This window comes from Sphaeroforma arctica (assembly GCF_001186125.1).
Source record: "Sphaeroforma arctica JP610 unplaced genomic scaffold supercont1.118, whole genome shotgun sequence".
NCBI lineage: Eukaryota > Ichthyosporea > Ichthyophonida > Sphaeroforma > Sphaeroforma arctica.
The window spans coordinates 28,900-41,752 of NW_014040440.1; the positions used below are offsets into that span (position 1 = coordinate 28,900).

At 41.0% G+C, this 12,853-nt stretch overlaps 2 protein-coding genes across 2 annotated transcripts in view; one reads left to right on the top strand and one right to left on the bottom strand.

Moving 5' to 3' along the window:
* Positions 1–2,193: 2,193 nt before the first annotated feature.
* SARC_02586 (hypothetical protein) lies at positions 2,194–10,803 on the top strand. Its single transcript, XM_014303635.1, has 14 exons — positions 2,194–2,354; positions 3,078–3,296; positions 4,417–4,559; positions 5,122–5,215; positions 5,763–5,921; positions 6,562–6,752; positions 7,136–7,220; positions 7,454–7,546; positions 7,652–7,738; positions 8,103–8,272; positions 8,836–8,985; positions 9,461–9,569; positions 10,153–10,262; positions 10,547–10,803. The coding sequence occupies exons 1-14, from the start codon at positions 2,285–2,287 to the stop codon at positions 10,598–10,600; spliced, it is 1,734 nt and encodes a 577-aa protein (XP_014159110.1). The 5' UTR covers positions 2,194–2,284; the 3' UTR covers positions 10,601–10,803.
* Positions 10,804–11,806: 1,003 nt separating this feature from the next.
* Positions 11,807–12,853, bottom strand: part of SARC_02587 (hypothetical protein) — a gene marked incomplete at both ends in the record, with an annotated part of 3,185 nt that continues 2,138 nt past the window's right edge. Inside the window, one exon of the mRNA XM_014303636.1 lies at positions 11,807–12,231. Within this exon, the coding sequence (XP_014159111.1) occupies positions 11,807–12,231 (425 nt within the window). The remainder of the gene's footprint in view (positions 12,232–12,853) is intronic.

Sequence of the window (12,853 nt, forward strand, 5' to 3'; positions counted from 1 at the left end):
CGACAGTATCAATCATTTTCTTTGGAAAGATCTGCTATGAAGAGCAGTCAGAAATATACAATGTGCAAACGGCAGTCAAGCGTGATCAATTATACAAAGAGTGAAAAGCAATTGAAAATCCAATCCGCATGGCTTGTACGAGTTCAAACTATATCTTTTCTCTCGCCAAATAAACAAAAAACAACAAGTAGGACCATAACAGGTACCACAGAACACGGCGCTAGGATTTCCAAAGCGACTCAGGCAAAATATAATGTTTTCACGTACACCACATGGCAACCCTCATAGCGTGTATACAACTAAGCCTTCCACACTACCAGACATCTATCTTGTCCCATACAGTAATATCTTACAAGGAATTATAAGTAGTTGTGCCATACATAATAACTTCGCACACATTCACTCTGTACTGTTTTATAATATAGATAAGCATTCATAATAATCACGAGAACGCTACATACCAGCTGTGACGCTGCTTTTCACAGCACCGCTCACCTCACTACCAAAATCCTGCCAGGCGTCTTCTTGGCCCCGACCTCGAGCTTGAGGTGGCATATAACCTATGTATGCCATCGTTACAATTTGACTGACAACTGAATTCGCCTTACTATTGCACCAAAGGTAACGAAATCAATATAATTATATATAGTTGATATTTACATACATACATTGGATGAAGTACTTTTTTTTCTAATAGGTAAAAAAATTGTAAATTACCATACTTAGAGAAATTCGAGCATACCATTGGTTGTCGACACCAGAAGGAATTTGTCCGTAGTCGTTGGCCGCTGGGACGGGGCCGACGGGCCCGGGTGACACTATCCAAGCCTCTCCGAGTCCGACGCCCCCTCCCCGAGCTGAAGGACTGATGACCAGCGCCTGGTGCCCTGGCGGACTGTGACCCAGTCTGAAATCAATTCATCTGTGACAACGTCTTCAGCCATTTGCCCTAGTACATAGCTTTGAGAAAATAAATATATACACAGTGACAGGGGGAGACGAACATAGCTGAATGCAGTATTCTTCTGCCATAGCCAAAATCTATGCTTATGTCAATAGTGCGACTGGACTGCGTACATATATTGTTGCGAAGATACTCGTCATATCGATATATAGCACTTCTCAGCGCATAATTTTTTTTATTGTCGGCCTGGTCACAAAGTGTGTTTAGTTCTGTCGCGCCCATGTCATATTTCTGTCACGCCCATGTCGATAGTACGATAGTACTGAGTGTGAATATGCATCGCTGTTGTGAAGAATCTCGTTGTATGGCTATGCTGTACTTCTCCAGCGCAGAATTGCACATATCTTGTTCAATACACTGATTAAAGTGCCACTCCCGGAGTGTGTGCTTATTTTTAAGCCGGATTACATTCTCTCAAACCAAATTTATGATTACCGAATACCGAGGACAGTATAATATACATCGTTATGACATGGCCCTCTGGATTGAGTCTCCGTGGAAAAGTTGCAGTCTCAGTGAGAAAGTCATTTTTAGAGAGACTTTATCCTGAAGGCCATGGCTGTGAAGCCGTGAAGGAAGACACTGTATCACTTCATATAGCACTGATCACTTCCCATGTCCCCGGCGCTAACAAAAACACAAATCTCATAGCCTTCTGAAATCAAACACAAAAGAGGGTGTGGATTGTGGACTGTCATGTGCAGTGTACACAGGCTACTTCCTTTTCTAAATAGGCCACAGAGGGTGTGGACTGTGGACTGTCATGTGCAGCGTACAGTGTACACAGGCCACTTCCTTCTCTAAATATTTACACGCCATTTTTGTTGCGGCCAGCGGCCAGGCACTGGCATAGGGTACTTTGGTTTTATTTTTAGAAAACAAAAATAAAAAATAAAAAAATAAAAAAATTAGACGTTCGTAAATATTCGAACGACCAGTGCATACATATTTATTTATTTTTAATATTCCTATTCGGGTCTCGGTGGGTCAATTTAGAAAATATGTTTTAAAATGATGATGATTTTAATTTTCGTCATTTGAAAGTTCTATTTATAGACTACGGATTGGATCCTCTCTCTTCAAGTAAATATTCAACTCTTCTCGTATTATTATTTTATTTCGCAGACGAAATGACTTGGGAATTGGGATGAACGTCAGCGTCAGACAAACTGATGAAATATATTTATATGGTCAATAGAAGCTGGCTGGTTTGTATGTATTGCGATACTAACTAGACTATATTATACACATCCTCTTTCTCGTCATCCGCATTCGTCAGGTACTTTGCTTGAAAGTCGAAAGTTTTTCTGATTAAATAAGATGGCAGCTGCTTCATTACTCAGGCAACAGTCGGCTGCATGGCTTCGGCTTTCGAAAGTCGCTTCTAAAAGTAAGTGCAGAGCGCCTTTGACGTATCCTTAACCAGTGTAGTGTATCAAAAATGAATTTGACATGTTACGCAGGGAACGACAAATTATCGTATATCTTGTATGGAATCGTAAGTATTTCATACCACTCCTTCGTATTTATTATATAATAGAATTTTTTGTACGCGTTCAGTTTTGCATAAACTGTCAATTTGGTGCTTTGCGTCGTTGTACTTGTTTCGTGTGCGAGTGCAGCAGTTTATAATTGTATCGTCTTATATTTTTCTCCACAGTGGCACGTTTTAAACTTTGCAATTTTTATCAAGCATACTGATGAACATCTAACGGATATGCACTTCCGTGGAATTAGTTTTATTTAACCATCTACGATTCACGTCTATCTACCCTGTATGTACTCACACTGTTGCTGGCTCACTTAGGTCCGAACTCGTTTCATCAGTTCGAGTCAGTATTAGATCACGTGAGTTCAATACAAATCATCCAGAGTCACCAGCTGTAATATCATGGCACTCGGATAAGCTTGGGCCGATGACAATTATCCAGTTGGATGCTTGCTCAAAGTCACTCCCTCAACACCGTTAGCTCTCCACTTTCCAACAAGTTAATGATCTACTTTCAATCTCATATTATTATTATTAGTATTATTATTATATATATATATATAATATGATATTTCTGCATATGTCAGCTTACTTATTTATATTCTTGATATCTCTATCATGTAGATGTGAGTTTAATCTCCACGCCGTACGTGTGCAGAAACACAACGACACAAGGACAGCAACACAATGATGTCAACCTGAGCTTCCGGTCCCTGTTGCACTCGTCCGCTGCGCTTTTTGACGACTCTACTGCGGGTGGCGGCGGTGGGTCGGGCAAGGGCACTGGGACTACTAATATGCAGTGCGAACACTGTAAAACAAGGGCGGTTGTTGCTATCGCCGGTAGGTAGATATTCTGTACCCCGTATGAATGTCCAATCCTCACTGTTTATCACAGTGGTTGTTTTGGTGTGTTGTTTTAGCGAGTGATTTGTGCAGTGTGACCATCTCAAAACGAAGGCTGTCTTGGTGTTTCAGATAGGTAGCTGTCACGTGAGTTATACCTCTTAGTCGATCTGTTTTTAGTTATTTTAATCTTTGCTGTTAAACGAGGGCTACTGTTGCTGTTTCCGATAGGTGACTATCCAGTACAATGTGTATGCATCCCTGTAGTCAAGTTGTTTCGTTACATTATACTTTATTACTGATTGTAGTGTGCAACAAACTCTGTCCAACAAGGATGATGTTGCTGTCTCAAGTAGTTATTTTCTATGGCACTGCGAAGTGCATGTGGGCGAACATCATTGGAGGAGCGTTATCGTTGCTGTGTCCGGTGTGTCAATATGATGCATTGTCTCTATCTCATCACTTTGGACTACATGTGATTACGGTGTGTGCATGAGTCGTTGTTCCTGTGTCTGGTTAGCAGTCTCAGACTATTGTGGAGTGTTATATCTGATTGAAGGCCACTGTGGTATACAGGACATGTGCCAGGGTTGCTCTTATGAGTAGACGGAGAGTGTTGTATAGCCCTGGTCCCTTTCTTGTTGTGTAAGATATGTTGTAGTTACTATAGTTGCTGTATATGATGTCGTGGAGTCTACTGTTTCTGTTTTCAGTGGCTGAAGTCTTTGTACTTATTGGCATCTCGAACACTGCTTGTGGCGCTATTGGTTTATTGCATTACACCTGCGTGTTTACTCAGCTGTTGCTGTACATGTTGAACCCCGAATCTACCTGCGGTCATCAGTAGAAACTGTGATACTTGCTGTGTTCTTAAAAAAATTAAGCAATTATGTTTCCATTTTGACTTAAGTACATATTTGTGCGGAGGATGTTTGTGCATCTGGTTTCCCGAACCGTCCGTCCCATAGTTAAGCTATGCGACCTGAATTCTATGTGTTTCCAACAGTATTGTCGACTGTTCCAAGGATCTATTCTCATCACGTGTGTGAATCTCGTCCCGTTCTGTTGATTTGTATGTACAATTGCTAAATGAATAACGTTCTTGCCATCCACTTAGAATCAGGTAAAATCTTTCAGTGTCTAAATTGCAACAAGTTGTTTAAACTGGATGGCGTTGAAGGCGACATTCCCAACGTTGGCGATACCTCGGACTCAGATGAAGCCAAGCCGTCACTGGGTGACTTGAGAAGTCCCAAGAAGGTTAGTGTAAACCACATTAAAGTTTTCCGTATATATATGTGTGTGTGTGTGTGCGTGTGCCTATATATATTAAAGGTTACCGACCTCTTGCGTTTTCCATATATATTGTATAACTTATAATTTTCGCATGTATCATGGTTTCTCTCGTTTTGTGTGTATCAATGTCTCTCGAGGAGTCTATGGTTTTGATGATCTCGTTTCCGTGGCGCATGTCCTGCGATAATTTAGTTTTACGAGCTCATTTGTGTTCGTACATTACCGTCTCGGTTTGCATTATTTAAACTGATATGATCGCTATGTCTGTTTTTATGGATGTGCGGTGTTATAGTTCTTCACTCGAGGAGAAATTCTGACTTCATCGCTCTCATATCGTGCCTTAGTGCACCTTGCTCCTAGAATGGAATCGTTTTTGAATGTACTTTTTCGACTGAGTTACATACGGCTACGCAATGTTATGCACCTGTCTCAATACCATGTCCTTGCTACTTTCTAGTTGCAAGTATTGGCGAATATGTGTCGTCCTATGTACGCATTTCTGATCACCGCATTTTTGCTACGACAGATCCGCGAGCATCTGGGCGAGTATGTTATAGGACAGGACCACGCCAAGAAGGTTCTCTCCGTTGCGGTGTACAATCATTTCAAACGTGTCAGAGGTAAGTTGGTAGCGATTTTTTTATTGTTTGACAACTCTATTTAGGTCGCGGGCTAGAACTCGGTTTTTTCAGAAATGGAGTACAGTTATGGTAAATAAATACTCACTAACTATCTCTGTATTTTATATTCATGTTTTCAAGCTTTACCAAAATAGTTTGAGCATCATTTCTGCATTGTTATGTGTTTGGTGACACGAAGACTGGCATCTATCTGATAGTTGATTCTATGTGACACTTCGACTACCAACTGCTGTTCGAAATTCCACAAGAGCAGAGTGATCGAAAGATTGGGTTTCGCAATATCAGTTAAGGTCCTATTATCGATGAAATTTCGACTTGTGACATATTGCCAATGAGGGCAGAACACTGGTGAATATTCCTAATGTGTATATATATAGCTGCAGAGGGTATATAATTTTGGGAATGCGGTGTTGTACATCAATTCTTTAAATTGAAATCGATACTAGTGTAGGCTAAAATAGTGATCTCAATTGTTGTTGTTTTGGATATTTACATGGATACCAACCTGTACTTCTGATCTGCACAGGCAATTTGGAAGGAAGGAAGGCTACCCCACCCCCGGCCGAAGGTACCAAGGGCACTGTGCTGAAGGTAGGCGACAGGAGTTTCCTCACGCCAGATGACCACAACGGATACAAATGGGAAGCTAAAGAGATATTTGAGAACGAGAAGGAGGCTGAAATCGGTGTGCATACTTGTGTTCTCAGTGTGTGGAGACGGCCTAAACCCTCTGAGAGTGTTTTCCTTGTGAGACCTATATATTGACCCCCCGCATGAATTGTATACACCATGTATATATGTTTCTATGCACAAGCATATCATCCCGCTATAGCCAAGCTCTCGCATATCTCGGAGACGACCGTACACCTGTACGGTCGTTCCAGAGATATACCTGTAGGTCATTCGTGAAACGATTCATGGAGTTTAGTTGTATTTTATTCGGTAGAATTCTCGCGATCGTTGTCAGTATTAAATCACAGTTCTCTAGCGTGTACTGGCTATCTGAGCCAGATTTTTACAAGGGTTAAATACACCACGATCCTGATATGGGATTCATCTTTCTGTCCGTACAACTTTATCCCTTCATCTGACTCACGTTGGTATGACTAAGATTCACTCCGACGGATTAGAGTTTAGATCAACCGTTCCACGCATAGGTTTTACATCATCCCTCTAACCTCACTTATCTCTCTGTCTTCGATTTTTGAGTATACATGGTTTTTCAGCTATTGCAGAGTTAGGCTCAACTGTTTCGCAGCTAGATCTTGCAGTAGAATTCCATAGCCCCACTTATTTCACTGCCTTCAATTTATTTAACTGTTCAGCTAACGGAGAGTCAGGCTCAACCGGCAGTGCTCCATCCCCGACGATTTCTTCGAAGGCACAGCTGACGTTTGATAAGAGCAATATCCTTCTCTTTGGTCCCACTGGTTCTGGAAAGACACTTCTGGCGCGCACCCTTGCAGAGTTCCTGGATGTGCCGTTCGCCATGTGTGACTGTACCGTTTTGACTCAGGTGGGTAGTGCGGCTTAGTTGAAGGTATTTATGCGTGCATTTACATTATATATATATATATATATATCCAGGGGTTGGGCTCATCGATATATCGCTAATTCGTTTACTCTTCTGCACAAGATCCGTCAGATGATAGGTGTCGTTTTTTTTGTGTTTTTTTGGAGGTGAACGCGTGTGTCACTCGGATAATTATATTGGTGTATGCGCTGTAAAGTATGGACGGCATAAAAGTGCCGGCTTTATTTTTATTTTGTTTATGGGCGTTTCTGGTATGAATACATGTAGTTTGCTTCCCTTTTTTTTCTGTTTCCTTGATGGGGCTATCGGATTAGATGGTCTTTAAATCTATCTGACATCAAGAAAATCGGGGTTTTCTTTTTCAGGCCGGATATGTTGGAGAGGATATCGAAAGTGTGATTTTCAAACTTTTGAAGGAAGCTGACTTCAATGTCGAGAAAGCACAGAGAGGTACTTTGTTTGATCAGCAAGCGAATCTTATATCGTTTTTCAGTCTTCGGGCGATTGTTTTTGCCGTACAATTCACTTAGTCGTTTAAGGCGTACCCGTCCTCTATTGGGAACTCTGCGTGCACCAAGAAGTGTTGGCTTTACTTTGCGGTATAGTTTTCTTGTGGTCCAACATATTCAGATCCCATCTACCTATTTTATTATTTGCACGAATAATACATCATTCATGCACAGGTATCGTATACCTGGATGAAATCGACAAAATCGGACGAACGTCATCGGGGTCAAGTGTTACTAGAGATGTCAGTGGCGAGGGTGTGCAGCAAGGTGAGCTGTGAATATCTACATTTAGCTTATGACCGCTTTCTGGCAATCTTAGTTCGTTAACTGAGCTGAATCTGAACACATGTTCTCTGTCACCCATTTGCACAGGTCTACTTAAAATGCTTGAAGGAACCGTTGTTAGCGTACCTGAAAAGGGCGGTCGTAAGAACCCGAGGGGAGAATTCATACAAGTTGGTATGTATATTATGGCTTATTGGTTTTAACGCCATGTGTATAGCATATATATATATATATATATATATATATCCGTTGCGTATCACCGTTGGGCTGTCACACTATATTAGTGTAGTGCCCGCCGTCCTTCGCACGGGAGTTTGACCCTCGTATTTATATATGGCATTATCCCTCAAAACGATTCTATCGGAATAGATTCTGTTAAGTCCCAATGCCATGCACACACATACACATGACGCCTTTTTATACTTTGGGACACTGCACTGATGCACCAAGTATCCTGCATTTGCATCCTTTTCCCAGTGACCTACTTTCAGACTTTGCCTAATTCTACTTATAAATTATACCATCTATGTGACTTCAGATACATCAAATATTTTGTTCATGGGAAGTGGAGCTTTTCCTGGTCTCGACAAGATAGTGCAGGAGAGGAAAAAGGTCACCGGCATCGGATTTGGCGCCACTGTGCATCGCCCTAGCAACTCGAGCATGACCGATGACAAGGCTATGAAGGAGGCTCAGCCCGAGGATCTGGTGTGTCATGATGCGCTTAAATCATAAACTATATTGAAGTATACGGAGATTGCGATAAGCTACGTGTTTGTGTCGATGTCGTTGGATATGTGGGTTGAGATGTGTGGCAATTATGTCAGCCATAAATACATTAGTCCTGGTGAAACGATCAACTGCGTTCATTGAGTCGCTGTCCATGTCGGAGTTATTAGGTATTTGTATTATTGAAATGTGTGACAATCACGTCGAACCATTGATATAACAGTCCTGTGTTGACCAAAGACAATTGGACTAAAAATGTCGCGTCATTATTTAAGCGCTATGCGATGTGTATATTTTAACGTATACATTGTGTACATCTGCGTAACGCCATATCGTGTATATATATATATATATATATGTGGACATATAAACAGTAGCAGTTGCAATTTCATGTGCAACTGTGATGTGCTTGATTTGGCAATCACGTGCTTTACCCTCAAATAGAGACTAACTAATACATAACATTGGGGAATGTATAGCTGACGTCTTAGCTTATACTTACCTACATGTACTGGCTTCATTTTTTTTCTTTACCTCTCTAGGTGAGCTTCGGATTGATCCCAGAATTTGTCGGCCGTTTCCCTGTGCACGTTGGCTTGGACACGCTCAGTGTGTCGGAGCTAGTCAGAGTCCTGACAGAGCCCAAGAATGCAGCTGTAGCGCAGTATCACGCTTTGTTCGAGATGGACGGGGTAAGTTGCGGCGCACATTTAAAATTCGAACTTGCAGATGTATTTACAGTTCTAACCTGCATATGGAGTTTGTCTGGAAGCATGTTCAATAGTTGATCGTTAGTTCTTTGTAGAACCAAGGGATCGTTTGGTTCTTTGCTTGGATCATACCTCACTTCCGTTGTATTGCACGGGTGTTTGTTTTTGGTTTTTATTGACGTTCGGCGTTTGAACGGTATCTGGAACGTTTTTGTTTTCTGTTCGATATATGTGTAGTTCATGTTGCCGCAAACACACCCAACGGTGGTATAGAAGGAAGATGTTTCGAGTGTTCAGAGCTTACTACAGGTCTAGTGCTGATAAGATATTGCACCCACCGTCAATCTGCGCCATATTAACGACTCGTTGATAGCATTTAAACCATACTTTTTTATTTATTTATCATGAGCTTTCTAGGATTAATTATATGTTCTGTCACTCCCATTAATTTTTGCAGATACAATTGCTCTTCACGGATGATGCTCTGAAAGCTATTGCCACCGAGGCATACGAGAAACGAACAGGCGCGAGAGCACTGAAGTCTACCATGGAGCGATTGCTGTTAGGTACTAATTTCCTTCTGTAATGACTATGTATATTATATATATATACATATGTATGTATGTATGTATGTATAGGCATAATATATATATGTGTGTGTGTGTATTTTTATGTATGTATGTTTATGTCATGTTGATGCGTCCAAGTTCACATAACTGCTTAGTCGATCAAGTCAATGTCCTATCGTGTATATGCCCATAGTTGCTGCTATACATAAGGATAACCCGCGCGGGTGGTAAGTGGTGCAGATATATGGTACAGTTGTACTTAAGACAGTGTGGTAGAAAAGGCATTGGCATTGTTTAGTGTTCTTAGTTGTCACTGCTTGTGACCCTTCCACTGTGAATCGAGACAGTGCTAAAGTGTCATATATATTGCTCATTTCTTAAAGTCGATATTTTACTTATCAAGTCAACATGTCTGTATATGACTATTATATATATATATATATTGTGAAATGGAAGTTGGCATGTATGTGCAAGCAGCAACCCCATAACAGACATGCAGCGGCATACGTATTTCAATATCGTCGATCTCTATTTAAAGCTGTACTTAAATCATGTTCCATCTGATTGCCTTTTACATCAGAATCAATGTTCGAGGCTCCAGGATCAAACATCACAGCTGTTCTGATTGACGCAGAGTGTGTCGAGGGGAAGAAAGGTCCTACACTATTCGCCGGTTCAGAGATTGTTGATGTAAGTTTTTGTTGGAAGTATGCTAGAATTTGTTGAAAATTAGGAGGTTTAGATAGTTGTACGTCGAGATGAAGGATGTGATTTTTGGAGATTGACGACTTAATTTACGTGCCAAAAAAAATCATGCCGTTTGGTATTTGGTGGTACTAGTTAGTTATATCATCTGAGAAGAATATCCGGTGGGAGATATGCGTGTTCTCTGGGCACACATATGCTCGCATTGGTGTTATGGGCACTATTCGCGATATGTAAACTGATCACCTTATACTATTTGTACATCGCAGGTGTACAGCGAGAGAATACCCCCTACCGACGAGCCTGTAGTAGAGAACGATTAATTGTCAGAGGAATATTAATATGATCAATTGTTTATGAAATATGAGTCCAGCAGAATTGGAAGCTTCGAATCTGAATGTCGAATGGAACAACGTTTACATAGGATAGGTTTGCCATGAAGAACAACCTCCACAATGAAGTTTTATCATTGGGAGTATATAAATAAAGTTTAATTGTCACTGGTAGCATATGTGAATTCATGGAAATCCGCAGTAACGTCTTTACTTTAATTGTTAATAATTGCGAGCACGATTTCAGAAGCGTCGCTTGTTTGTATTAAGGTGTGCTCACAATAGTAGGCAATGGCGCTCGTGGCTTTGTGTCTCTGTACCATTTTGATTTTCGATTTTATACTGTTATGCGGTGTATTCTTATTAATCAGCTGCATTGTGATTGGATGTGACAACATTTTGCACTACTACAATCTCGCTCTTGTTTGTAGGATACAGAAGAACGTGCTCTTGACTTTTATCCTCAGTACAGCGAGTTTTCAGGATGGGCTAGTGTAGGCATACCCAGCACCTTGATTATGGGAGATCAATCTGGGAAAAAAAATCACACTTCTGATTATCCTGCCAACGTACGATGTTAAATTGTTCGAGCCCCATCCACAAGGCTGCGTGGAGATATGGTTATGGTGTCCCAGGAGTGTCCACGAATCGTGCCGAAATGATACTCTGCAGATTCATACCAGCAAATGGTATTATTTACATCCATGTTGTCGAAACCAGGTGAACTAGGGAAGGAAATCAGATATGAGAAATAACCGGAACACTGGTATATTAATATCCGAGGAGCATCCGTTTATATACAAAACCATTATGACGATTCCCAGACTTTCGATAAACACTTCGTCTTCATCACAGACGCTCTCACTGAATACCTGCCTTCCGTTCCAGGATCTTGTCTAGACTTCGAGAGGGGTATTACACTTCTCTATTCAAAATTATGTCATGCCATGATTCACACTTCTGCGTGGCGACTTTTATACCAATCATTACTTTGTATTTGATGGGACGAGGAGAGTCACTATATCTCACTCTCTATACGACTCAGTCGTTCTGAAAATCACAAGTGTCCAATTGATGCGCTACCAGTTGATAGATTAAACCACAACTATATGACTACTTTTTATGAAGATCTCTGGTGCCTAAGTAATAAGCTACAAATAGCTTACGCTACACTCTACTGTATAACTGTATAACTGTCTACAGTTCATCTTTCGTTCCCTCACTGTCCACCGACTCAGCCACATCCACAGCCTCGTTCTCGCTCTTGGGCGTCGCCAAGCCCTCCAGAATCTTGATGCGCACAGAGTTCCAGTTCTTCAGCTCGGGCTTGAGCTTGCCCTTGTTGATCTTTGTCACACGCTCCAGCTCTTTCTGGTTGTCGTCAATTCCCTTGGCGCTCATCTTGTCAATGTACGTGTTCTCGCGATCCGTGCAGTGTTCCTTGGTGACTACATTGCACTTCCACGCATCCACCTTATCACCCAAGATTTCGAGCATCTCAATGGTGAATACTAGGGCGGCACCGCCGGGTATCTTTGCGCCACTGCCGCGCTCTCCGTAGGCGAGTTCGGAAGGAATGTACAGCTCGAACTTGTCGCCCTCCACCATCAGCTGCATTGCCTCTGTATGATATGACATTGATGGGGGTTCGAATGTTACTAAAACATGGTAAATCTGAGGGCATCGCGTATTTCGCACTACTACTTTTTCGTTATATTTCTAGCGTAGTGGGCTTCAGTTAACCGAGAAGATGAATACAGGTAGAAGATAATATGTACTCGCCATAAGCCTATCCCCTCCAATCTTTTGGAAAATACTGGTGGCTTGGCGTAGCATAGAGATAGCTTGAATTTGCATCATTGAAAATAAAATCAGGAGTATAATGTAGGTGGCTACTTGAAGGAAAAAAATGTAGCCTATAAGACGAGAACAACATTCAGTACTTCGAAACAAGCTTTTGAATGCTATTAAAAATGTCGATTTCAACCAATTTGATATAATAATATATAGATCTGTATAAATAAAAGTGTGTATGACTCTACAGGGATATAACAAAATGAGAAGGCCTATATAAATGAAGAAAAATAACCACATCTACAAACTACATGCGCACTCAAATGAAATTTTGACGCGGATGAAGACAAAGCAATGTGTGCAAGATATATAAATACAAAACTAAATAAATCCACACGAGCATGTAAATATCTAAATTTATCTATAGTATATATACTTTAGTAACATATA

Coding starts and splice junctions, on each gene's coding strand:
- SARC_02586 (XM_014303635.1), top strand. CDS start 2,285: ATGGCAGCTGCTTCATTACTCAGGCAACAGTCGGCTGCATGGCTTCGG. Junction 4,560..5,121: donor ACTTGAGAAGTCCCAAGAAG/GTTAGTGTAAAC, acceptor TTGCTACGACAG/ATCCGCGAGCATCTGGGCGA. Junction 5,216..5,762: donor TCATTTCAAACGTGTCAGAG/GTAAGTTGGTAG, acceptor TGATCTGCACAG/GCAATTTGGAAGGAAGGAAG.